We start from the raw sequence: 26,430 nt of genomic DNA, 5'->3' as shown, positions 1-26,430 counted from the left end.
CATACCCTTCAGCAGAACTTAGGTTTGAAGTGTGACTAAAGATGTAGCAACGCGGGCTACACTTCGAATGCCAAGGCTGCACCCGACTGCAAGATCAGACTCATGGCAGCACCGGCAACGGGGTGGCCGGGTGCCGACACTCTCCGTGTCGGCTGCAGCACAGCAAGGACGGCGGCGTGCCCCTGCCGCGGGGCAGGCGAGGTGTCCCTCAATAACCGGGCGCTGCCCTGCCCTGCCCTGCCCTGCCCTGCGCGGGGCTGACACGCCGCCACCGGAGGCTGCGGGCAAAGAGCTCCCGCCGCACGCCGCCGCGACGGCCATCCCCTCACGCATACCGGTCCCCTCACGTCCCCTGAGGGAGGCGGGGGACGCGGGGCGGGGCGAGGGGCTGAGCCCGCCGCTGACGTAAGCAACGGCCCCGCGCAGGGGCGGGGCGCGAGGGTCTGAGGGCACCGCCCTCCTTCGCCCCGGGCCACCGGCTGATCGGGAAGCGGCCGGGCGAGGCGTAATACGCCGCGCATGCGTGATAGCGCGAGGAGGGCGGAAGGGAGCGCAGCGCGCCTGCGCGGGGGGATTCCGCCAGGCCCGCCGGACTCCAACATGGCGCCCTAGGTCCGCCGCGCTGTCGCTACCGCGGGCGAGGGAAGGAGCGGGGCGGCCGCCACCGCCGCCATCATGTCCCGGCACAGGAACGTCCGAGGCTATAACTACGACGAAGGTAGTGGCGAGCAGGAGCCGGCGGCAGAACTGCGGGGGCAGTCCCGGACGCCGCCTCAGCCACCGGTCCCTTCGCGCCTCCACCCCCCCCTTCCCCGTCCCCCCGGCGGGCCCTTCCGCCCCGCGGCAGTGTCGGCCGGCGTGAGGGTGTGCCCGGGCCCCTAGGGACGTAGGGGAGGGCGCGGGGGGCTGTCGGGGGCGGTGGGAGGGGAGGAGTAGCCCCCTCCCCCCGCGGGGGTTGGACGAGGCTCTGTGCGAGGCCTCGCCCCGCCCCCTTCTCCCCCCACCAGGCCCCGGCCGTTTCCCGCCGCTCGCACGTGGCCGCGCTGCCCTCCAGGGCCGCTGCTGCTGCTGTTGTTGTTGCCGCCGCCTCCTCCTCCTCCTCCTCCTCCTCCTCCTCCTCCTCCTCCTCCTCCTCCTCCTCCGCCGCCGCCGCCTCCTCCTCCTCCTCCTCCGCCGCCTCCTGGCTCTCCCGGCAGTTCTCACATGGGGAAAGCGCGGCTCTGGCGCGCAGGCCGAGCTGCAGCAGGGTTTTCCTGCGTTTCCTTAAGCGGCCGAGGCTGACCGCTTTTCAGGCGGGTGGGAGTGACTTGAAAACCAGCCTCAATACACTTGAACCGGCCGTTCTTTTGTTTAGTCTTGTAAAGCTTAAAAGTTTGCGTCCTAGCCTAACTCTAGTCTAACTCTAGCAAATTCGCTGGTGTTCAGCCCATAAGTGGCAACAACTGTTCCTCGTAAAAGAAATTTATTTCTTGAAGATGGAGTTGAATGTCTAATGAAGAACCTGTTTTCCTGACATCTTTCAGTCATATTTTATTTAAGTTTGTGTGGAATGAACAAGCTCTTGTGTAAGAACTTGGCTCGTGCCCACAGTACTGTAGCTTTCTTTGTGCCCTGTCCCATTAACTTAGGCAAACTGTAAATTGCACCCTTTTTTCTCAGAGGTTTTGTTTGCGTTGGCTTGGGCTGTGGAAAATGGACATGCTTCCAGTTGATAGTGGTATTTTAAAGAACCTTTTGGTATGGGAGCAGCTATTTTGTTGCCTCACTTTGTGAGATGATGTAAGAAAATTGCAAGAAATACTTATGCCTGCCTCTGGTCTTTTGCTGTTGAATGAACAGATGCAATGTGTGTATGTATTATAATAGCACAAATTGGTTTTTTCCACCATGATCATGGAATTTTGGGGGAAATCATGTAAATCCATGTGAGCCATGACATTTGTGTGGCGTACCTTGCAGGTTTTACTAGTGCACATTTACCTAATACAGGCAAAATCTTAGACTGGATTGGGGATTTTACTGCTCGATTCTTTCATCCTCTAGAGATTTTCTTAATCACAGATAGGTTGAAATGTTGATTTCAACTGAACCTCTGTCATCTGTGAAGTTGGGTGGCCAATCCGTAGAATTCATTTCAGTGTTTATACAGTCATTAGAATCTCTTTTAATGAGGTTGCTGAGATACATAGTAATTTGCCATAGGCATATGAGGGTTAAGTTGCTATTGCTGTTTGAAACTTCACTGTTGCATTGCACTTCAGGTCTGTTTAGAAGTGTGTATATATGTGATCTTTATACTTACACTGTATTCTGCTTTTGTAGTTGCATACAATCATTTCTGTCCCAGATGAAGCACACTTTTGTGTCTTTTTTTATTTAATATAATGCCATGTGTTCTTTTTATGTCACGAATCTCTGGCTCACTTATTTGTCTTTTTTCTAAACTAAATATTTGCAGCGTTCTTTGGTCTTATTTCACAGGAAGACTTCTGAGGCCTTAGATCTTGTGGCCTTTATTTGACCATATTCTCTTTCTGCTCTCTCCTTTTTGAAGTATTGTGATCAGAACTGAGTGTGATATTCCAGCTGAGAGTATATTGGTGATACGTCTGTTGATACTGTGGAATGCTTCTACTCTGTTCTCTGTAATTTCTGTCATTTTTTAATAGTTATTTGTATGGTCAATGCAAGTTGAGCCATTTTCACTGAGCTGTCTTTCTGAGTCTAGGAATTAAACCAGTATGGGATATACGAGCGATTCCGATAGTACACACTGATAAGGCTTACCTTGATTTCACTTACTACTAACTGTGAACGTTAACCATTCAGACAAGTCATCTTCGAGTTCTTGATGCTGTCCAAGTATTGGCCAAACTATAAAAAGTGTTCTTACTTTGAAAAAAAAAGTATAGTTCTTCTGTAGACTTCTTATAGCTTAATAGGTCCTAGCATGGAGCCACTAGACAGAGTGGTTTTTTCAACATGGTCAGAAAATAGATAACAACATGCTCTTTTTTTTTCAAGACAAACAATCAAAACAAGCCTATAATATGTTTTCTTTATCTCATGACACTTAATTTCCAAAGCAGATTCCTGGGTTTTTCACTAAACTTTTCATACACTTGTGCCAGCCATTTTAGGTACTGCTTTTGGTTGGCTTTTTTTTTTTAAATCACAGTGAATTATAGAGTTAAGTGTACTTGGAGATAAATGAACTTTTCATGGCCCAAATTCTGAGCCTTTCATAGATGGACACAGTGTTTGTAATGTTCTGGTTCTGTGGTCTGTAAGTTGATATCAGAGTGCAGTTTTTTTTTTTATTAGCTGTTAGCTACTTTTTTCTCTCACTCTTTTAAAACAACAAACTATACAGGGTATTTGTGAACCTGCCAAGTGTATGCAATAACAACTTAGAAGTAGTTCATTACTTTTTTTTCATGTATTTCATTATTACTTAGTGAAAATTACAAATTTATTTCCCGAATGTACATAATACTGGGATTTTTTTTGCAGAAGGGTATAATGTACTTTCTCTTTTTGTTTCCTGACAACTGATTTCTGATACCTTTTTTTTTTTAAAGGGCTATGTATATAGCTATATTTAAGTGACTGTATAAGATTCTTGCTTTTTTGGCTGAAACAATTTTGCATATTCAAAGGGAATTGTGAATTGTCTGTTTTGCCTTGCTGAACCTGAGTTCAAAGGTAGATGGCCATGAGGATAGACCAGAGAAAAAAGCTGAGAAGTAGATAGGTACGGAGTAGAAATGCTTATCCTGAGTTGTTGGAGTAGAGATTGTAATTGAACTGTCTGTGGTTAAGACTATTGAGAGGTGAAGAAGAAATGTCAAGAGAGGTGTCATGGGTAAAGATTTGTGGAACTGTAGAAAGTTGGGTTTGGACTGTGGGGACAGCCTTCCAAAAGAGATACTGAAGGAGGAGGTGTGAGGCATGGCAGCTGCTGAAAATTTTTAGCTTTCTTAGTGAATAGAGTATTAAGTGTTAAAGTTCTATTGTAACTTAGAATTTCTTACCTAGGTAAATAAACAGTACTTAACTGTACTTCTGGAATGCTGGAGATGCTAATTTCTTAAAACCTTGTGTACAAACTACCCTTTGAATTATAATAAGTATTTAGAAATTGTGCAGACTAATGTTACTGTTTCTGCTTCATAGATTTTGAAGATGATGATGTGTATGGCCAATCAGTAGAAGATGATTATTGCATTTCTCCTTCAACAGGTCAGTTCGGATAATTATATATAAGCATTGTCCTTTGATTCCTATTCTGATATTTATTTCTACAATAAAACAGTATTTAAAAGCTAGTCAAACTTTTGACAACTGCCATAATAGGTCATAGCCCTGTTAAAGTCAGTTAGGTAGCGTTAGGCATTGTTGTACTTTCGGACAGTAGACAACTGGGCACATCTCGGTGTACAAGTATATTTTCTGGGGTGGTCAGAATGTACTTGATAATGTGGAAATCTGATTTATGGGAATGTGTTGGTAGTCTTGAAACATTTGGTATCCTTTAAAATTGTTGGTAGGATCAAGCTGCGCTTAACAGTTGTGATTCCATACCTCGTAGTTGATGTCTTTTACACAACTTTAAGTAAATGTGGGGTGAAGAGTCTTATTGTGGGATGCAGCACTGGTCCTCACTGGCTTCTGTTCTCTTGCAAGATTATATAGAGCTAATAAACCTTTGGGCATTTGTAATGTTGCAAAGTAGGAACAAAAATAGCGATGCTGTGTGATCAGATAAGGCATAATTGGAGTGGCTCAGTCCAGCTGAATTCAACCGGACTGTAGAACCATTAGGTTGTGTTCTCCAGTCAAATCTCTGGCAAGATTATCAGTTCAGTGCTTCCTGGGATTTGCTGGCAGTGTTTCAAGCACTGAGTAAGCCCTGAAAAGAGTATGGCTGATGTTGATGGGAAGCTGTGCTACTGCAGGTAACTAGGCTGGATCTAAATCCCCTGTGACTTTGATGTAGTCTGTGACCTCTGGCCACAGGTACTTGAGCTAATTAGGTCTTTAAAAATCTGTTCCTCTGTCATCCTATTGATTTTAGATAAGCAAATCTAGGTGCATATTTTATTTGTAGTCACATGCCCTGATTTAAATTCAGATTGTCTTGCATTCAGTTTCTAAGTTTAATTGCTAGAATTTTTCAGACCTTTTCTAAGAATTAAAGTAGCCTTGTATTATGTGATGAAAATGTACAATGTGTGTAGTTTTTAATCAAGTATAAACTGTTAAATTGCAAAACTAATTCTCGTTTGTGCGCAGTAATTTTCCTAAGAATTCTTTTTACATAAGCTTCATTTATAAAATAATCTGATCTAGATTGTATAGCAAGTCTTAATAGTTGCTTCAGTTATGGTGATTGAATATGGAATGGTATGCATTTGCAAAACAGGTGCTAAGGCTATACTACTTAATTTCTGGATAGACATATAGTTTCAGTATGTATTTCAGAGCTAGGGAGAATATAATGTAAGAAAATTTGTTTACATTATACTTTGTACATTTCGGAGAGTATGTAATGACTGGGGCTCATGTTCAACAAGAATTTTTATCTGTGTGCCTTAACGTGTTGCTAAATCAGTAGAATTATGCATTTGCTTGAAGTTTTGTGTGAATGTACATTTCAACTTATGGGCTGTATTTCTAATGAAATTCCAAGGAGAGAAGAATGTGTTCAACTCCATTAAATGGTTACCAGTCGTTTGATGGTGCCGTACTGTAAAAGCAATGTTATTTTCATGCTAATTTTTTTTATTGATAACTGAGGTTAAAAAAAAAAACAGTAGAGTAAGGTTCTGTAGACATTGGGGCATAGATGGTAATTTGGTGTAGAAAATACTATTTTTCAAATATTCTAATATTCTTTTATTTGAATACTGGACTTTGCAGAATTATTGATTTACATGAATACAGGATTGCCCAGCCTGTTTTTTCACTGTGATGATGACGTATTTATAATCTAGCATGACCTGCTGTATGCTCTGTACAGTCTTTAGGTAGTAGTCATTATGGAGTAGCGTCCCATCCCTCCCTCCGAAACCACTGCAACAGGTCACCTTCCTAACTTTTTTCCCCTTTAGATATGTTTTGTTCTTAAAGGAGGAAAAAAGATTCAACTTTTTTCTTTAATACTTTGTTTTTTACCTAATGCAGCAGCTCAGTTTATCTACTCCAGACGAGACAAACCAGCAACATGTGCTGAGCCATTAGAAGAAGAATATGGCTATGAAGGTACAGATGATACTGCTGAATATTTTACATCCAATCATCAGTTGACTGAAGTTGATAGAGGTAATTATAGAAAATAAATATTTCTCAGGACAATCTCTTTTTATGAATTAAGGGCTTACTAAAATAGTCTTAAATTAATGTTGTTACTTGACTGACACTATTCACAATTTTGTAACCTTGTTATAGAACAACACCGTTCATGAGCGTAGCCTCAGTGGGGATTCTTCAAGTTTGTAACTATCTTTTGTGTACTACTTGTAACTTGGTTACATACATTCAAATGTGTTCCTAGTTTCTTGTTAGAAATAATGAGATTTGATACAAAATCCAGACACAAGAACAGCCGTACTGGCTCAGGCCAACCATCCATGTAGCTCAAGGTCTTGACTCCGCAAATAGACGCTTAGGGAAGAGTATTCGAAACAGAGTATTTGTAGAATGGTCTTTTGCTTGTATTGCATTCCAACTTAGCAGTATTTGAGAGATTTTCAGTGTCACACATTTCCTTGAGGCAGCAGCCAATATCTTTAGATACCTGTATCCTCTGTAATATTTTCTTACCCTGTTTTGAATTTATTAGACTTTGGTTTACGTTCAGTCCTGTAGTTGTGAATTCCACATTACAAGCTGAGTTCTGAGCTGGGTGGTTGGGGAAAAAATACTTGCTTTTGTTTTTTACACTTGCTGCCTGATAGTTTCATTATATGCTTTGTGGAAAAAAAAATCACAAGTCTCTTCCCTAACTATTATGAGTTAACTTAGTTTTTAATGTTTTGGAAATAATCAGGGTTATTTTTTAAAATGTTGATAAGCTCAGAGTAAAGTGCGGTGAATTAAATAGACAATAAAATGCACGAATGAAATTTGATATTTAAAGCAAGTTGCAGGAAATTCAGAAACAATAGGTAGTATAGAAACAGCTAGATTCCACATCAAGTAAATTGGTAGAAGCTATGGTAATGCATAGGCATATAGGTAAATATGATAAATTGGGGTGTAATATACATGATTTACAGCAGGAAATAGTGCTGTAGAGGGCACTTTGAAAGAATCAGCAGTATGTTGGTACAGGTGATAGAGACAGTACGGTACCCTGGCTTTTCAGAATGCTTTTGATGGACTCAATCAGTTAATACTGGAACAAGAAGGGAAGTCATATTCTGGACTAAAAAAAGATGGGAAAGAAACCTAGAAATAAACATTTCTACTGTGAAAACAGCAGTGATCCCATAGGCCCTATTATGTGTGGTATAGCGTGCAGTGTTGGCTCAAGGAGTTGGAACTCTTTGAGCAAGTCCAGCGGAGAGCTACGAAGATGATCAGGGGACTGGAGCATCTCCCATATGGGGAAAGGCTGAGAGACCTGGGTTTGTTCAGCCTGGGGAAGAGAAGAGATTTCATAAATAACGTGTAAATATCTAAAGGGTGGGTGTCAGGATGATGGGACTAGGATCTTTTCAGTAGTGCGCAATGACAGGACAGGGGGCAATGGGCACAAGTTGGAACATTGGAAGTTCCTCCTCAATATGAGTAAAAGCTGCTTTACTGTGAGGGTGACAGAGCAGTGGAACAGGCTGCCTAGGGAGGTTGTGGAGTCTCCTTCCCTGGAGACGTTAAAACCTGCCTGGATGTGTTTCTGTGCCCCCTGTTCTAGGTGTGCCTGCTCAAGCAGGGGGTTGGACAAGATGATCTCCAAAGGTCCCTTCCAACCCCTACCGTTCTGTGATTAATGCAAAATTATTGATTGTAATCAATCTGGTTGCAAAGAGTTTGGCAATATTGTCCTTGTTGAGCGTTGGATAATAAAATGGCCAGCGAGCACATTGTGCAGGGCTCTGTCAACATTTGTTTTGCAGCGCAAGTGTTTGGGGAACATTGGCTTGATCACAGATCAAGGGTGCTGATTTAAGTAACCTTGAGGAAATTAGAATTCTGTGTTGTTGAATTCCCTTAGCAAAGTTCTTTAAACATCAGTCTTTGAGGAGGTGTTCAAATAAGGAATCTGTAGTCATCTTCCTGTTGTTCAGTTCTTGTATTCTAAACGCTGAACTGGCAGAAACTGTGATATTTAGGAAGATTTTATTCTGTTCTCTTGTGTTTTTGTGTCTGATTACCACACTACTTGCAGTGCATGGCAGCCTGGTGAATTTTCAGCCTGTTGTTCTGAGCCAGGTGAAGACTTAAGAAACCTACCTTAGTCAAGGCTTATACTAGTTGCAGAAATATGCTCTAAAGAAAATTGATTTTATCAGCCAAAAAATGTATTGCAGTTTTAGGAAAGGTAAAGATCACAGGTAGTTTCAAACCTGGCATGTTGATCCAATTTTCAGTTGATAGGGCCTGAGGCCCCCGAAAATGCTGTTTTACTTTGGGTGTTAATTATAGCATCTGCAAAGACTTAAAATGTGCTGTTCAATGGGATTCTGTGTTGACTTACTAAATTACTTTGGATAGTTTTAAGGTGATTATTTGTATTTCTTCTCATCAGTGAAGATACTTAATTTTACAACATCGAAGTATTTCAATATTGAGACTTTATAAACTAATAAGTAGTAGTCAGTGATACGTTCCTTATAGAAATATCTGAAATTGGTCAAATACTTGCAGGGTCTAGGGACAAAGTTTATCATGGCAATAGCTGAGATTGAAATTAATTTCTAAAGGTTTTATCTCTTACTATGATTTTTTTCCCGTTTTTGTTAATCAGATGTGTGGTGCTAGTGGTCAGGCCGCTTAAGATATTTTTTTTTTGTGCAGCTTATAACAGTAATGTATCTCTTTTAGCCCGTCTTAATTCATGCCTTGATCAAATGAGAGAAGTTTTGGCAGAGTCTGTACCAGAGCAAACAATGGTGCAAGCAGTACTGGATAGTAAATTTGATGTACAGAAGGCTTTGGATCTTGTCCTTTCACAAGGCAGTAAGCAAAATGTGAAGACCAAGAATGAGGATGCTGTGATTGTAGGAAAGACGACAAAAGGTATACTTCTATTTAATTGTTTACATTCAAGATGATTCATTTCTATGCACAGTTTAATTTTGGCTTTACAAGCTGTGAAGATGCTTGTTATTTTATTAGTCATTTATTAGAAAAATAAAAAAGGCCAACTTACTCTTCTATTTCTGGGTTCTAAAAACATTTAAAGGAAACAGTAACTTTTCTTGAGCTAGAAGTCAAAATAAAACCGTAGCGTCAGCTTAAATTCAAACTGCAACCATCTGCAGTTCAAATTTCTGATTTCTAATATGTGACTTAGTTGAATGAATACATGTTCTAAAAGTTGGACAATCTTTAAGTTTTATGCACTTCCGTTATTTGTTTGGGGAACTGACATCATCTCTCTCCAATACCTCCCTTTTATTGGTAGTGCCTATACAGTAACTTCCTTATTTTATGCTTAAATCTTTGTAATCTTTATGGGCATTCTTTGCTGATTCTTAAAGTTTCTTAGGTATTTCAGTAGATACCCATAAATTAACTGTAGAACATTGCATGTCTTTGGATAACACTTAGTAATTAAATGCCTTTTCATGTTTCTTCTTGATTTTTTTTGTTGCTGCTGTCTACTCTAAAAAAAATCGGATATTCCGTTGTGACTGCACTTCCACCTGAAAATTACTGGCTATTGTAAGGTAAGGAGACTTACTTTGTTGTCCAGAAATGTGTATTGATACAGACAGTAGCTCTTGTGCAGTAGAAAATGTTGCTGACAACACCAACAAAGCTGGGTTTGGAAACTTGACAGCTAAAAGTGGTTCAGCTTGTTACTCTTTAATTACAAATGACAAAATGCTCCTTAATGCTGAAAAATCCAATAGACCTACATCTGAAAGGAAAGGATTGAAATCCTCTTCGCTTGTTCTGTCATCTTCTTTCAGTGATGATTTGGGTAAAGGATCGTTTTGTGAACCTGTCAATAAACAGGCAGAGAATCAACTACCAGAAGGTTCTAATGCAGTAAGTTCAATTCCTGGCAGTGAAGATGCTTACTTTAGCATAGGAAGTAACCCGTCTGGAAATTCTTCCTATAAGAAGTTGGAATGCAAAGAAATACAGGACTTGAAATCCTTGGTGATTCAGAATGTGGTTTGTGATTCTCTGAGTCCTGAAGACAGCATTCCTCTTGTTTCCTCAAATACTTCTGATTGTAAAAGTAATGCAAATTTTTACAGCCCTCCGTGTTTAACAAGTGCTTTAGGAAAACTAGCTCTTGATAACAAAGTCAGTCATACTGTAAGTAGAAAGAATGAACTTCTTGAAAACTTTTCTTCACTTCTGCAAAATAGAAAACAGCAAAGCCCCTCTTCAGACATGGCTGCTTTGCCAGTGTTAAGGTCTGGAAGTACATCGTTGGCTGACTTACTTCAGGAGCACCAGGAAAGCAGTGCTAGCCACTGTTATTCTCTGGCTGATCTTTATACCCAGTCAACAGCAAGTCTCACTAATAAGAAATTGGGAACCTCACCATTATCACAACTAGTAAGTCAACCCCAAACTTCCTGTGGAATGCCAGAACTAACAGGATCTTTGTCCTCTCTAGCCCTGTCTAAAGCTCCTCCACTAAAGGAAGTTGAGAATTTATCACTCTCGGATCTAATAGCAGAGACTATTGAAGTAGATAAAACTCAACAAACGACAGACTTCCCCATGCTCAATGTAGCTGAATTGAGGCCCCCTAAAAGAACCAACATTGATTTAAGTGTCCTTGTAAAAAATGCAGATGTATCTGCAGAACAAAATGTGGTAGGACAGTCAAATATCTTAAGTGCTGAAACTAAACTTTTAAAAGAAAAACAAGGAAAATGTTCTAGTTCTGCCAAAACAAATAAAAAACTCAAAAAAGGACTTACTCCTAAGAGGCAGGATTTGTCCCTTTCATGGATGAAGGCGCTGCGTGCAAGACCTTCAGCTTTTGCTTTAACTTTATGTCTCCGTTATCCTCCAAAAGGTTATAAGCGGCGCACAGTTGGTATGCATAAAGCTTTCCTATACAGTAGACAAGTACAAGATGTAAAACCCAAGGAAACTGGTCCGATAATAGCCATAACACCATTTGACTTCAAATCAGCATCTCCTGATGATATTGTGAAAGCTAACCAAAAAAGAGCTTTTACAAGAGAGTAGTGCAAAAAAAAAAAACCCCAGAAAAACAAACCTCCAACAACAATAAAACCTCGCAAAACTCAACCCAGTGTTTATATTTTGGTCTACTAAAAAAAAAACAACCCCAAACTAATTATACAGGTCCTATTTATAATCCAGAATTGATTTTTTTTTAAATTATTTTTTTAATTGACATATTACAGTTCTCACTGTTTGGTAACAAATTTGTATATGAACTTTCAAGCTGTTGCACTGAATATCTTTATTTTTGCCTCATTTTCACTGATTTAACATTCTTAACTTTTGCAAAGTCTTGAACTTTAGTATATAGATACCGCATGTACAGAATTCTATAAACAGCATTAGACTTCTTGAAACATCTCTCTAGGTGTTGAAGATACTATTGGGAAGAACACTGTTTATTTTGTAAAGTAATTTAGTTTTGCTATGTGGTGCATAGCTTGGGGAGCGGGAACCTCGGTTTATATTACGACTGTTTTATTAAATGTTTTTGAAGTTAGATTTTCTGATAAGATATGTTATTAAGGTGCCAGTCTTGTAATTGGTACTTCCAGTTAATGTTACTATTCTCTTCTATCTTTATACCTATTACAATATGACAACAGAAATACCTTTAGTTTTTGAAAGCCTCGCTAACCTCCGGTTTTGACAGTTTTAATTGACATGTATGTTTTTGATAGGACCAAATTTGTAGGGGAGCAAGCAATTAAAGTTGTGTGGCCTCCTGCTCACTCTTTAATCAGCTGTCATAATGTGATATTCAGAATTTTAAAACAGCTATTTTGTAGGTATATACATGTTGCACGTATTTCATGAGAAGTTCCATTAGGATTTTGTGGTTTATTTTAAAGTCTTTCAGAAAAGTATTGGAATAACAATTCTTTTAACTTCAGCATGAGAGTCTTTGCTCAATGGAAAAAATTTCAGGCAAAGCTTAAGTGCTGTTTCTGTCTGCCTCTCGTCTGTTTTGAAGAAAGCTTCCTTTAGTAATGGAAATATATTCTCTTCTACTGTTTGCACCAATTGCTGTTACTTTTGAATCTTTATATGGAAGATCAGAATCAGGACATTCTGGACTTATTTTTTTAGCCAATAATTACCAGATTCTGGTGCCCCTGTTAGTCAAATTAGTAACTGCTTGTATGTTTCAACTTTCCCTCTGGTACACATTGCTACTTTTAATATATTTCCAGTGTCAGTGTTTTAGATCCTGAAGAGCAATAAGTGCAATAAAGGTATTGTTGCAACTAGAAAAATACATTTGTTCATATAGTGCCATACACTTATTCATGCTAAACTTGGCAGCTAGTATGGAACAGTAGATATAATTTTCAGCTAGTTTTAATTTAATTTTTGTTGAGCATGTTGCATCAAAAAGATGACAAAAATTTAAGGTTTATTCCTGACTTCAGGTTGCACTACAATTTTGTTTCAAAATAAAAATAAAACATGTTCCAGTGCTCTCAGGTACAAATTTTATGTTCTGTATATTTTGCTTGTTTGTCTAGTTGATGCTGTTGTTATTTAGGTGATGAACAGTGTGACCTCTGATCTCTTGAATGAAATTAATGTTTCTTACCCTTACTATAATAAAAGTTTTATATAATGACAGTGCTGCAGTGTTTGTGTTCTAGCTGACATGCTAATCTAGCCATCTGTATCTGTACCTATTTTGAGTGCCTTAAAGCGTTGAAGTGTGAATAATACAATCCAGTGTACATACTGTGATCTGATAAGCTCATGAGCAGCAGCGCAATTGATTTATTTCCTCAGAAGACTTTCTATAGAAGTCTTGCTGATACTGCCTGTACAGTGGTTGTTTTATTATTTTATGTCTTAATAGCAAATTCTGCTTTTTGAACAATGTGAAATGCTCTTCAGTGATCAGTTCCTCTGTAGTTAGTCTAGATATTAACTTCCTACTGCTTAAAAGTCCAAGTCTGTTTTCCTACTGAGGCAAAATGTCCTATTTGGAGAGTATGTAATTAAAGTTCAGTTTTTCCAAAATCGTGTGTAGAGAAATTCTAGTTTTTAGAAGCAAAATATTGGTACAAAGTTTGGCATCATCATGCCTGGTGTATTGTTAGATGGTTTTGCTTTTTTAGGTACGAAATACTCTTGAGGCACTACTTAATGTAGGTAGAGATTTCCAATACGTACATTTTTAAAAAATTTTCATTGAACAGCTTTGTTTTCCCTCTAAATCTTTTCCTTTTTTTCTTGTTGAACTTCTCTTTGGTTTTGCTCTGTTTTCTCATTCCCCTGGCTGCTCTTCTTTGCATAAAACTTACTAGAATTTTAATATTTATAGAGCCTGAACTGGGCATACACTTAGATCTGTGTCCTGTGGATCCGTTGGAGAGTATGTACAAGTAGTAGGTGGCAATGTGTAGTAGCTGGAGCTCAGTTTTGCCATAGGCTTCATGCAGATTAACCTTTGAACAAGTGGCTGAAGCCAAAGCGCACCAGCATTACATGTTTGTCGCGAATCTTACTGTGGGATTGATACCTTAGGAAACAACTTTGCCTCTTGTGAGGTAGCTGGATTTTCATATATAAATACTTCTTCATTTGCATTTGTCTCTGTGTTGTTAGTGATATTGAAGCAATACATGCTGTTCAGCGTGTAGGGAGTAGGGGGATTTCTCTTCAGTTTGCAATCCTGAATCCTGAAGTGAGCCTTGAATTAGTACCAACCTGCAGGCTGAACACTGCAGAGGTGCTTCAGTGGTGGATAAACCTGAATTCAAATTAATTTTCAGCACAGATTATTTATTTCCATGCTTGGAAAAATTTACAGTTTTTATAAAGAAAAGGTAATGTGTTACTATATTTGATTTTTAAATGAAACAGGTATTTTAATTAGTTCCTTAATTATTCCTTAAGTTCCTCACTGAGAACCAGGTTTGTGTCATTAGTGACAGCTTTAATTGTCTTAGAATACTGCATGATATTATGATATAAGGTATTTTTTTGTGTAAGAATTCTGTGTTTGGCCTTTGCACTGAAGTGTTTCTCCCTAATGAATATTAGAATTCTTGTTAACTGAATCTATTTTATGCTTAACACAGTGAGCTTATTGATGCATGTATAAAACCTTTTCCCCCCATTTTGCAGCTAGTGTGTATTTTTGTCTAGTATGGGTTGTGTTACTTGTTTTGGAATTCACATATTAACATTGCAAAGTACTTGTGTCTGTGTTTGCATATGGAGATAAAAAAGAATATTACACTACATAGATATACAGTCTGAATACCAGAAGTAGTATACTCCTAAGGTTTTTTGTACATTAGATTTTTTTGTACATAATTTTTAAGTGGTTGATGAATATTTTTATTATAAAATTGCCTTGTGGATATTGCTTTATGTATCTAAATAAAATGCGTATTCTTAAAGCACTGACTTAATTACAATGTCTTGTTAACTTACCTGATAGAAAGAGAGTTGTGATTGAATGTCCTATAATGATTGTATCTCTTGTGGAAGCAGGCTCCAGTTATTGTCTAGGTTTGCGTGGGCATTCTTCTTTCCATGGAAGATTCCTCTGGAGAAAGTAAGGCAAAACCTGGCGTCTGCTAGTGTGTCTGCACATACCATATTGAGGCTCCCATTTGCTGTTGGTTGGAAAGGGGTTTGTATAGTTTCTTTTTAGATCATTTTGATGGCATTTTTAAACCTTATTTGGATCTTAACAAAGAAAGTATATCAGTGAAATAAAAAAAAAAAGCAATTGTCTATAGTTAGTTCTCAAGTTGTTACACTAGAAATTAGAGGTGCTACAGTTGATTTCTTAAAATGTCTCAATACCAGTTCCATTTTTCTCTTTTATGTTTCCTTTTTCTAGCTGATCTCTGTCTGACCTTGTTTTGGGAAACCAGGGCAAAGTGAAAGTCAAAGTATGAGAAGGGTTGGAAAATAACAACCCCCATTGGGATATCAGAAATGATTGATGCTTTGTACCCTTCGGGTTGTGATTTAATGTAATTATATTTAGCTGTTTTTTTAACTACAACAGAAAACACTTGTTTTGAGAAAAGTATAGCCTGTTAGGAGCATAAACTTCAGATTTAAAAAAAGCCATAGGATTAAAACCTCACATACCTGTTTTTTACTTCAGAAATAGCTGTATGAGTAATTACTCATCCAATTGTTCAGACAATTCTCAGGATCTTAAGCTTAGAGGCAGCAAGCTGCTTGAATTTCTGGAACTATTGCGCAGCAATATTTCAAAATCTTGCTTCTAAGAGACTAAGTGGTGCAGTGAGGTAGTCCTTGCAATTTTGTATTTTGTCCTATTTCCTCTAATTGTGCCATTCAAGTACATTTTTTCAGTAATCAATTTCTGCAAATCTACACTTACGCAAAAAGTTAAAGGGCAACTACTACTGCAGAAACGAGTAGCTATACAAAATATCTGTATGAAGATAGGATATAGGTTGTCTTTATAAAATGTATGTAGTTTATTACAGTACCTTTACACCAGGGCGGTAGTTTAGGGTTATACACACAATCATTCTTCACCCAGAGGATGGTGGAGCACTGGAACAGGCTCCTCAGGGAGGTAGTCATGGCGCCAAGCCTGACGCTATTCAAGAAGCATTTGGACAAATCCCTCAGACACATGGTGTGAATTTTGGGGTTGTCCTGTGCAGGGACGGGAGTTGGACTCAGTGATCCTTGTGGGTCCCTTCCAACTCAGGACATTCTATGATTCATATCTCTTTCAAATCTGAAATGCTCAACTCTTCAAAGATAATAAAGCATTTTTTTATTAAATGTTGATTATGAATTGTGGTTGGGAGGAAAAAAAAAGCAAACATTTCATCACACTGTAATTCCTGAAGTAAAAATAAACTTCTGAAAGTGCTGAACGGGGATGCTTTTCTGCTTTTTTGTTTCTTTGGAAACTGAGTTGAATTTTTAAGGATAATTTATGTCCTTTTGTTTGTGTGAAGTGTAGACAGCTGATAAACTCTTAAGTAGCTTTTATGTTCAGTTCACTATGTCTAAACGGCTTTTTAGATGATGAGGAAATGTCATTAGTATACACAGAAGCATAGATAACTTGGACTAATGATTTTGGCATACAGGATTTTCTGTGGGGGAAGTAAGAGAAACTTCTTTTGTGAAACTGGTGTGTTTAGTCTGCACTAGAAAACAATGTGCTGAAACAAAACTCAAAGCCAGTAGTGATTTATTTATTTATTTATTGAAGCAAGCTCTTTTGGTCTTCCCAAAATTGCTGTCTTAATGTAGTTCAGTGGGAATGGGTCTCTATTTTAGTTTTGCTCCTTTATGCAGACTGTTTGTTGAAGTATAGATCTTTAACAAAAGTAAAAGCTAATTTCAGTTTGTGATTTTTAGGTGATAGTTGAGATTAACCATCCTTATGAAATGGTTCATGGGTTTCTGGTGTCTGTGTCATCATGGAAGTGTTCTTTATCTGGTTTGTGGACACGTTACACTGCATGTCAGTGGTTTGTTGGTCAAATAATTGATTTGGATGCTTAGTGTTGGTAGGATTTCTTTAGAAAATGACCTCTCTACCACTTTCTGGTAATAAAATGACCAGAAGCTGACTGGAACCCATAAAATGGTTGTAGACTGCAGAGATTAAAAAGATACATTTGAAAGCACTCATGAACGATGTGTTAAGAATTACAGACTTTGAAGACAGTGAAAATTGTCTTACTCTTTCTATAATAAGAATATGGAGATTTTAGAGAAGAGTTGCCTGTGAAGTATTTACTCATTATCATGTCAATGTATGGAGGGTAATAGCTGATGACGATGGATTTTATTTTAATATTTCCATTGGCTGTTTTGAGTCTTTCTGTCCATAAAAATCAAAGAATGAAATCTTAATCTAAAGTTCTTTTTAATTGTTGACATATGTTCTTGACATATGTAGCGTTTCTCAAACGTCCTTTGCTTCATCTCAGCAGTGGGTATTAGCGATGTTCAGAGAGTGTAATTTGAAATGCACTATTTTAAGAAGTTTGCTTTCCCTATAGTCAAGAAAGAATTTTCATTTGATGAAATTTAACTGATATTTATGGGTTCTCTGAGAAACCTCTCTTAAAGTTCAAATTTCTAAAAAATGTTTATGTAAAAATGGTACCTGTTTAGTCAAAAGGATCTGCGTTCTGTGCATATTCATTTCATTTCTGCATGCTTTTTCTGGCTAAACTACATTTTCATTTCTTTTTGCCCATGTTGGTATTGCAGAACAAATACAGATACTGTTGAGCGAGCTAGATTCTGTTCAATTTCAGGCACCATTAACGGAATTGTTAACCACTTTATGACACGAAGATTTTTGGTTGTAGTGATGTATGAGCAAGAAGGAGGTTAGATGCCTGTAAATGTGCAGTCCTTGCAGGAAATTAAAACTACTGTGAACTGAGCATGTTTAGTTTGATTGTTGTTGCGGTAGCAAGGAATCTAGTCTTTTTTTAATGAAGCCATTCTCATAGTTGAGCTATCTTTGTGGGGGCACTGGCTATTTTGTTTATGGTAATTTCTCAGGAATAGCACCAAGAACAGGGCCTTTATAGAACTATATAAATATTTAATAAGAAACAAGCTTCACAGTAAATAGTCAAAATTGAAAGTAAGGCACAGGAAGTTGAAAAGCCTTACTCATGATATGCTGGATAATCTAGGAATGGAACACAGGTCTCCAGCTCAAGTCTAGTTTTCTAAATATTGGACTCTACTGCTTTGCTTGCAGCTGTTAATAGAGAAGCAGTCATTTCATCACTGGCATTTATTTTTGATTTATGATTTTTATTAATACTGCATGTATTCAGGTTTTTGACGTAGCTATTAAGACAGTGTGGGCAGTTTCAAGAATACAAGCCACAAGTAAAATTAGTAGGTGCTTAGCTTGCATTTTGTTAACGTTTGTATTTGTTTCATAGAACTCTTTTTTTGCCTCTCCAGAAATCTCACAAACATTAGCACAGTGTGACTTAATGTAAGCAGCTTTTTATTTTCACTCAGTTCAATGCAGCAAGGTTTGGTTTTGGTTCAGAATGATGGGTATTTCTGAGTCCATGGACAAATACTTATTTGTCTTCTGTCTTTTTATGCTACAGATGGACACTGTGATAGGAGTTGCTTCCTAGTGCAAAGTGTTGGAATGCAGATTGTGCTTTAACAGATAACCACAAAGCAGAAGTAATAAAAGTTAATTAAATGAAAGAACAAACTGATACTTTTGGATTTTATTTATAGGGAGATTTCCAATGAAATCCTGGAGGAGCAAACGTTCTGAATGGTGATGTACAGTATATTTTCATTAGCTTCGAGTCCCTCGGGTTTTACTTCCGTTTATCATACTAGCCTCTGATGCGTTGATTTTGCACATTTGAAAATCCATTATTTATACCCAGGTAGCTCAGAAGGAGTTTTTGTCCCCAACTTCAATTGGATGTGCTGCCTTTTCTGAAACATGGCAGTTCTCAAATGCCTGCTATAGTGATGAGAGCCCACTGCTCTTAATGATACTCGGGTACGGCATGTATTCAGTCTGTGACAAAGAGAATGTGTTCTTTACTGAATGGAAATGTTTGAAATCTGACATGGCTGATGGTATATCTTAAATCATGGAAAGTAATGAGAATTTAAGACTTCCGTGTTTTGTGTAAGAAAAATATATACACAGACTTCGAGAAGTTACTGAATCTTGACACTGTGTGGGTTTTAGAAAGGAAGTGGCTTATTTCAGGGAAAAATGTGTCACCAGCAATGAAAAGCTTTTTAAAATCCTTTGAGATACCTTTTTGAGATTCTCCTCATACATACTGTACACCTACACTGGAAAAAGTGACACTCCAGGCTTTTTCTGAGTTTTCTTTTATGGTCCTTGAACACTAGTTTGGTTTACTTTTTTTCAGACGAAGTGTAAACCAATACAAAGTCAATCACTTTCATAGTTGACTGTATCGTGTATGAAAGTTGGGTGTTCTGCTTGGAAGCTAAGAGAGCTTAGATAAAACTAAAAATGATTGTGTCCTTTTTAGAACTTTGGGATTCCAGAAGAACCAGAGATCCTGGAGAAACTGTAGCTCCACTTGTTCTTACAGTGGCCTTCTCAGTCCCTGCAGGTCATGGTAAAGATCAGTCATCAGTTGGTTTTCTCTGTGTCTTTAGAAGGTAAAGTGAAGAATTTACTAAGTTCTCAGATGTGATTGCTGGAGTGCCAAGAAAGTATGCTTGGAGTCACTTTTTTAAAAATCCTGTTAAGTTTTAAAGATGAATGAATGCTGCTGTAGTGCTATTGTATATCAATTTAAACATTGTTAAGTCCTACCTGAAGCTTCGTACGCTGGAGCACTCACACACTTGAGTGCTCAAAGCAAGGCTGTTGACAAGCCTGAGACAGTAGTATTTCACAGTTGTAAACCAATGCATTTCAGCTTTAGAAGCTAGTAAGACATTGAAACATTAGAAGTATAGGCATATCAAATCCAAAATTATGGGAGCAAAAGAAGAAGTTCAAAATATATCAGTTACTGATGAAAATGAGCTTGAATGCTAATAGGAAACACATGTAAAAATTCAGAAATTAAGCTAAAAGATAAAAGCCAGCAAGGTGTAAAAATGTAAGCTTAAAGCACAAAATTACTTTACAATGTCTGTTTATGTGTCTTTCACTACAAATACTGTTGTTCCTTAATCATAGAATGTCCTGAGTTGGAAAGGACCCACAAGGTTCATCAAGTCCAACTCCTGTCTCTGCGCAGGACAACCCCAAATTTACTCTTATGTGTCTAGTCCAACTCCTTCCCTGTAAAATTTGTGTTAACAATACCTACTTTATCTCTGTACTGTCTTCTGGATCTGTTTCTGCAGTATCATACTTTTTTAATTCTGTGTGATTCACTATTGTTGTAAAACGTATGAGTTGCATACTGTAGTGTATTATGCCACACATATGCCAACAGAAATGCCACCCACCCACTACTTGTGTGCCTCTATTTGCACCTGAACTGATTTGTTCTTGGGTGACAAAATATTACCTGCTTTTCATCGTCTCAACTTCTGTATTCTTTCCTAAAACTAGCATTTCGGTCTTCAGAGTAGACAGTTACAAATGCTTAAAGTCCCAGGTTCCTCTTTTCTGTTATACTTGTGACATTTGAAATGGCCATTAAACTGAGAACTCATTAGTTTACTGTCAGAATCCCTGGTAGAAATTCATGCTTAAAAAGCCCAAAGCTTAGAAAAGTAGGTAACTTTAATACAGGAAATACCCGTGTCTGCAGAAGCTGTGATGCCCAATTGGCAGAGACATGGAAGAGCTTTGGTTGTTGCTTCAGTTCTTCCATATTTTTACTGCATATAAAAGCTCAGCTGAAATGGAAATTTTATCTCTAATTAATTCCAAAATATGAGCTGAAGGTGTTTTGCGTAATCCTTGTTTGAGTCCTTGATACCACTTTTTGTGGTTTTAGAATCACATTTTCCTATTTTTAATGTTTTCCTCTTCCCTATTGCTGACCCACGTAAACAGGAAAATGACTAACTTTGCTTGTCAACTAGGCAAGGTGGTGAAACTGCATATACACCAAGTGCTATGCTTCAGTTGAAAAAAGGAAGAAAAGTGCCACTTCAAGATTTTAAGTAAACATTTTTCAAAGCAAAAATGTGATTTTAATTTTATGCCTTTAACACTTTTTCTGATAACGTAAATACATGAGCAAACTACTGTAAGGTTGTGGATGCTGTGTGTGTGCTTGCAGGTACTACTGTAAATGTGAAGAGTCTAACTGTTCTTTCACCGCATCAAGGAAGAGGAAAACATTAAGCAATGAACTTGAGTCCATGCAAGTTCCTCTTGAAAGTCACAATACAGTGAAATGCACTGCTTCGTACTGACAAATGAACTTTTCCTGGCATTCATCTGTATCTGATAAATCTTGCAAAGCCTATTTAAAACTGTAGGTTATATTTTACCATATTCAGTTTTTCTTCTACACTCAGATACGCAGTGTTGTATAAATAGGTTTGTGTCTCTGAATGATTTCAGCAATGAAGAACAGAGCCTTCAATGCTGTGTTTCACATCACATCTATACATAGGTTGTTCCAAATATAGGTCTCCCTTATTCAGACTATGGTGATGTTCAGTCTCCATTTTTTCTAGACTTAATTAAGCAAGTTCATCTTTGATTATTCTGGAATTCTGATATGTTTGGCTGGCGCCAGAGGAGTTTGTAGGAAAAAGTGGAATAGTTCAAGAAATTTTCTGAATAGTAATATACTTAAATAATGCTAGTGTAAATAAGTAATGCAGATACTGTAAAACATGCTGCAACTGAAAAGGGAAAACCTAACTGAGTACACTTCTGATTCTGAAGGGTAGGGCAATTTTAATAAACTTTTCCTAAATTTTAATGCAGAACAGATGTTTTTAAATGTATTTTGTGCTTCTCAAATGTATGTTGCTGTGTATGTCAAGTAGCTTGCTTTTACCTTGCTTACTTCAGCTTGACCAGTATGTTCACTTCTCCTTGCAATGGTTTCCCTGATAAATACAGTTAGAGCTTAGTACTAGAATTGTAGTTCAGTTAGCTACTGAAAGCCCTACTTCAGATGGAAAGCTGACGCTTAACCATCTAATTAATGTTGGATTCACTAAATCCCTAATAACGTCCATTGTTACTGGTAGCATCCGTGATGTGTTTCTTATGGAATGATGTCTTCCTTGTGTGTAATCTTTTGTACCTCAGTGCTTGCACAAACAGTGTGGTGTTCAGTGGTGATCCAGAAGAATTGCCTTTGTGGCTTTGATAAGATTTGTCTCTAAAATTGTAGTAATAGATGTGTGAAGTTGTTTGCCTTTTTTTTTCCTGCTAGAATGTTGTTTTTAATACTGCAGAAATTCTGGGCTGCAGATAAATTCCATATGCTTGATCAGCCTATTGCATTGATGCAGCTTGAGTTTGTTTTGCAAGTTAGATTCAGAGATCTTTAGCAGTTTCACACCTAGGTTTAGAAGACTCTGTCTGTAAATGTGTTGCCACTAACACATTTAAATAATAGAGAATGCTAAAGCTTTTCTCCATGTTCTTTGTATTTTTTAATAGCCATTGCTTCCTCTGCATGTTTGCCCTTCCTCAAATATACTCTATATATGACCTGGTCAATATAGCAGTGTGGCAAATTACTTCTGGTTATTTAGGAAGTGAACAGGATGCCTTCAATTAGAATTAAAGGAAGTGGCAAAAGTAGGTGTTGAAGCCTGTTGATATTACAGGGAAGACAAACAGAAAATTTGACAAAAACAAACTAGAAGAAAATTACATGGCAGTGAAGTATGCCTTAGTAGTTTTAAACTGCATTATCTAACAGCTTGCATCTCAAGCTGTGCTTTTGAGAATGTGGGCATCCTTTCCTGGGGTAGTATTTAGTTACTGTTTGTCTTTTGTTGAAGACAGCTGATCTTCAGTAGGTTTGTGTGTCATCTATTGAACTTTCATCTGTGTAGCACTGAGGACAAAACTGAGATTATACTCTTTTTTCCAGATAGCAGGAGTTGCTCAAGGTCAGGAGGTGCATATGTCAAAAAGTCCTTCACAGCACAGGACTATCTGGAGAGAGTACCAGCAGGAGCTGCTAGTGGTGATGTGGCTAGCTGTATCAGAAAAGCTGAGCTTTGAATCCCAGTAGTATGGTAGAATAAAATGCTGGTTTTCTAGAAAAATTGTGACCAGTTAAGGTCTCTTCCAGCAGAGAGCAGTCACATATTAAATAACACATCTTCATATACCCCGTTGTTATGGACGTAGTACCGAAAACTGGTTGATAAGAATGTGACCAGACTTCAAGCCTCATTTCCTTTTGTTTTTCTTCTGATGTTCCGCCATGAGTGGAAAATAACATTAAGGAGAAGAGTAAGACTCTGGATGTTGGTGGGAAGATGTTCTGATTTTAAGTGGTAACTAATATAAGAAATAGGGAAAGCACACTGATAAATAATAGCACGTCGTAAAATGTAACCTTTAGTACTGAATTGGTAGGTTGCGAGCATATTGTAGAAGTGTCTTGTTTGATGGTGTACCTACAGCCTTTGGTTTTGTGATGTAAGAACGCACTAAAAACAAAAATCAGCTACAAGGAAGAAGCCTTAAGTGTTTTATCCTGGTGTTACATTTTTAAAATTAATATTGTATGTCTACAGAATACCTTAAACTGTCCCATCTACATAGAAATAATCTGTAAATCTCATTTCTTTTTAACTGTCTTAAGCTAAATTGCATATAAGAAAAAGTGTTAAAACTTTAAGTAGCATCTCTGAAATTTCTATTGGAAGAATTGTGATCCTACAATTAATTTTTTTTTTTAAAAAAGCTACTTAATGTTTTGTAGCTGAGGAATAATGGAAAATTGATCTAGTGGCATAAAAAACCCACCCCTTAATCTGAGGTATTGGAATGGTTAAGGAGGGAAAGAGCAGGTACTTGATCAACATTAGTCTCTAATTTGGAGGAAAAAAAACAAGAAAAACAACACCTTGTTAATTACTTTGCTTGGTTTTGGTAAGTTTATGTGTTTTTCTTCATTATCTTACATTTAGTCCTAGTAAAATGACTACTGTAAAAGGTGTATGTTCACTCAGCAAATTTCCTTTGAACAGATTGTGTGAAATGTTTGACTTTACCTAATTTACATGTGCAAAGAACTGCATTTTTAATACCTTTTGTTTCCAACTTGCCCTTTCTTAACATTTATTCTTATAAATTAAAAATTATAAAAATCTGAACATATATATAATCTTAACATTTCTCTCTTCAAAGTAATTGGTGAGGTGGGTTTTAAATGTATGTATTAAACAGTTTAAGATTCACAGCTTTTTAAAAAATCTAATATATAATTTAACTTTTTACAAGGTTGTTCATTTTCAGTAGCTTCTTAAGTTTTGGATATTAAGAGACTGGTTGGAATAGCAAAAGAGGTAGGATTTTCACGTTATGGTACCTTTGAGCTATGCTGTTTTGTAAAACCCTGTAGAATAGAATATCTTCTACTCTATCCTCCATCTTTTAACACAGCTCTTTTGTAATCAGGGGCTAATCAGCTGCTAAGCCTGGAAGTTCTATAGTTTGGGCTTGTCAGCTCTCAGAGGTACCTTTTGCATCATTCCATTATTACTTCCTGTGAACAGAAATCTTGGCTTTTTTCATTTAAAATTTTATTATTTAAAACAGTTGGCTACTTAAGTAGAGGCATCCATGTGCACAGCTGCAAATACTTGCTCTGAAAAAATTCCCATTGTCTTGGGGGCACATGGGCAGACACTGTTCTGCTAGACTGCGTTAAAGAGTGAGAGCACCTATTATGTGTAACATGCTAGTTCCTATTTCACTGCTTAGTCTTGTTCCTTTGGAAGCTTTTTTCCATCCAGAGTAAAAGGTGTGACTTGAGCTGGAGACCTTGCATAGAACATGATCATTTCTGCAAAACAGGCAAGCTTGTAGAATGTCAGTCTTGTTTTTGACTGGTTTCATCTTCATTGGAGCCTGCCTTCCAGCATCATTATTTCGATTCTGGTGAATACTGTTAGCTTTTTCCGTGTCAGTTTCCTCAATTTATTACAATTGGTCATGGTCAAGAAAGCACTAAACACTGTTTTGTGACAGTTTGGGAAATGACTGTGTCTAGTTTCTTTGGTTAAAATAATACCTTTTAATTATTTTTATTTTGGGAGTAATAATAGCACAATAGTTCTCACCATACCACAGGTTTTTTGTCAGCAACGACTTTTTGTGTTCTTGTATCTGATTGCAGTTTTCAATATAGGGAGTTGCTGTACTCTTTGGTATGTTGGATTTGTGGTTTTTTTAAATTTATTTTTAGGAATGTTTATGGTTCATGTAGAAAAAGTTCTATAATGTTATTTGTCTTTGTACCTTAGTGTCTTTTTTCTTCAACTGCAATTTTCTATCTTAATGAAAGTGGAGCAGTGGCCTGAAGCAGTTCATGTTGAGTTCAGGTCTCCACTATGGTTATGGACTGTAGAATTTAACTAGCATTTAAGTATTTGTACCACAGACGGAAGAGAGGTTTGCTTTGAGTTATCTATATGAGCAAATACTGAACATCCCACACAAAGATGGTTCTCTTTCAACCAAGGCTTATGCCCAAAGCTGATTAGTAGTCTATACTTCCAATTTTAACTGGAAGATTGTAGTTTGCCAAAATGAAAAAAACCAAACCAAAAAAAACCCCAGTGCCCCCCCCCCGAACCAAACTATCAAGAGTCTGAACTTTTACTGTCCTGTGGATGATAAACACATCTACAGTTTCTGTTGGTTATAGTAAAGACTGTGTACCTAGTTTTACCAGATCCCAGAGAAGTGCCCAAACTGCTGGCTTGGGAAGATGTCTCCATCTCTATTGAGTAGGCAGTGGTGGGCATGGCGAGGATCAAAGAATCAATTTTGTCATGACGCAAAGTAAAAACCTTTCGAATATGAACTACTCTGCATAATGTGCTTCTACCTTTTCAGTCCCATTTCTGTTGGTAATCCCATAACTCCATTCCTACTGTCTTTACCTTTAATGAAATTCTAATACATACTGTCATTTCCTTTCATCTTCATTATAGGTAAAGCTTTCAAAATTGGAGTCTTTGGCTGACTTTTTGTAAAATACTTGAGTATGTCTACTTTTGTATTTTTTAAGGAAAAAACCACAAACTAAATGGGGACATCTCTGAGGATTTGCTATTTAATTAGCATAACCTCGCAAGCAGAAGTGTGAATGTCAGTGCCAGTGAGTTTGCCTCTTGTACTGATGAACAATTCCTATTTTTTGTTTATTAAATGCATTTGTGTTTCAATTTACAGAAGGGAGGTGTGTGTACACAGTGTTTTCAAGAATTGCTGTACTACTGGACCTTGATCATTTCCCCCCCTGCCCCCCAAACTGTACTCAAGCTGTTGAACATTTTTTGCTTCTTTGCAATCATGTCTGTCTTAAGTCCCTAAACTGCTTTTTTCAGTAACTGATAAATTCTTGATATATGATTAAG

General features: G+C 37.7%; 1 protein-coding gene across 3 annotated transcripts in view; it reads left to right on the top strand.

Annotated features, from left to right (window-relative positions):
• The first annotated feature begins 528 nt into the window (after positions 1-528).
• Positions 529-26,430, top strand: part of HBS1L (HBS1 like translational GTPase) — a 66,055-nt gene continuing 40,153 nt past the window's right edge. Inside the window, exons 1-5 of one of the 3 annotated variants that reach the window (XM_075087687.1) lie at positions 529-718; positions 4,177-4,242; positions 6,187-6,324; positions 9,049-9,243; positions 9,902-12,999. In XM_075087687.1, coding sequence (XP_074943788.1) covers positions 676-718; positions 4,177-4,242; positions 6,187-6,324; positions 9,049-9,243; positions 9,902-11,388 — 1,929 coding nt within the window. In that variant the 5' untranslated portion in view covers positions 529-675 and the 3' untranslated portion in view covers positions 11,389-12,999. Of the gene's footprint in view, positions 719-4,176; positions 4,243-6,186; positions 6,325-9,048; positions 9,244-9,901; positions 13,000-19,415; positions 19,549-26,430 lie in introns of those variants that run through there. The other 2 variants (XM_075087688.1, XM_075087686.1) reach the window with 2 other exon arrangements.

The sequence above is a fragment of the Phalacrocorax aristotelis genome, chromosome 3 (genome assembly GCF_949628215.1).
Source record: "Phalacrocorax aristotelis chromosome 3, bGulAri2.1, whole genome shotgun sequence".
Classification (NCBI taxonomy): Eukaryota; Metazoa; Chordata; class Aves; order Suliformes; family Phalacrocoracidae; genus Phalacrocorax; species Phalacrocorax aristotelis.
The sequence above is the reverse complement of the archived record's forward strand: the minus strand, read 5'-3'. Positions and strand labels throughout refer to the sequence as shown.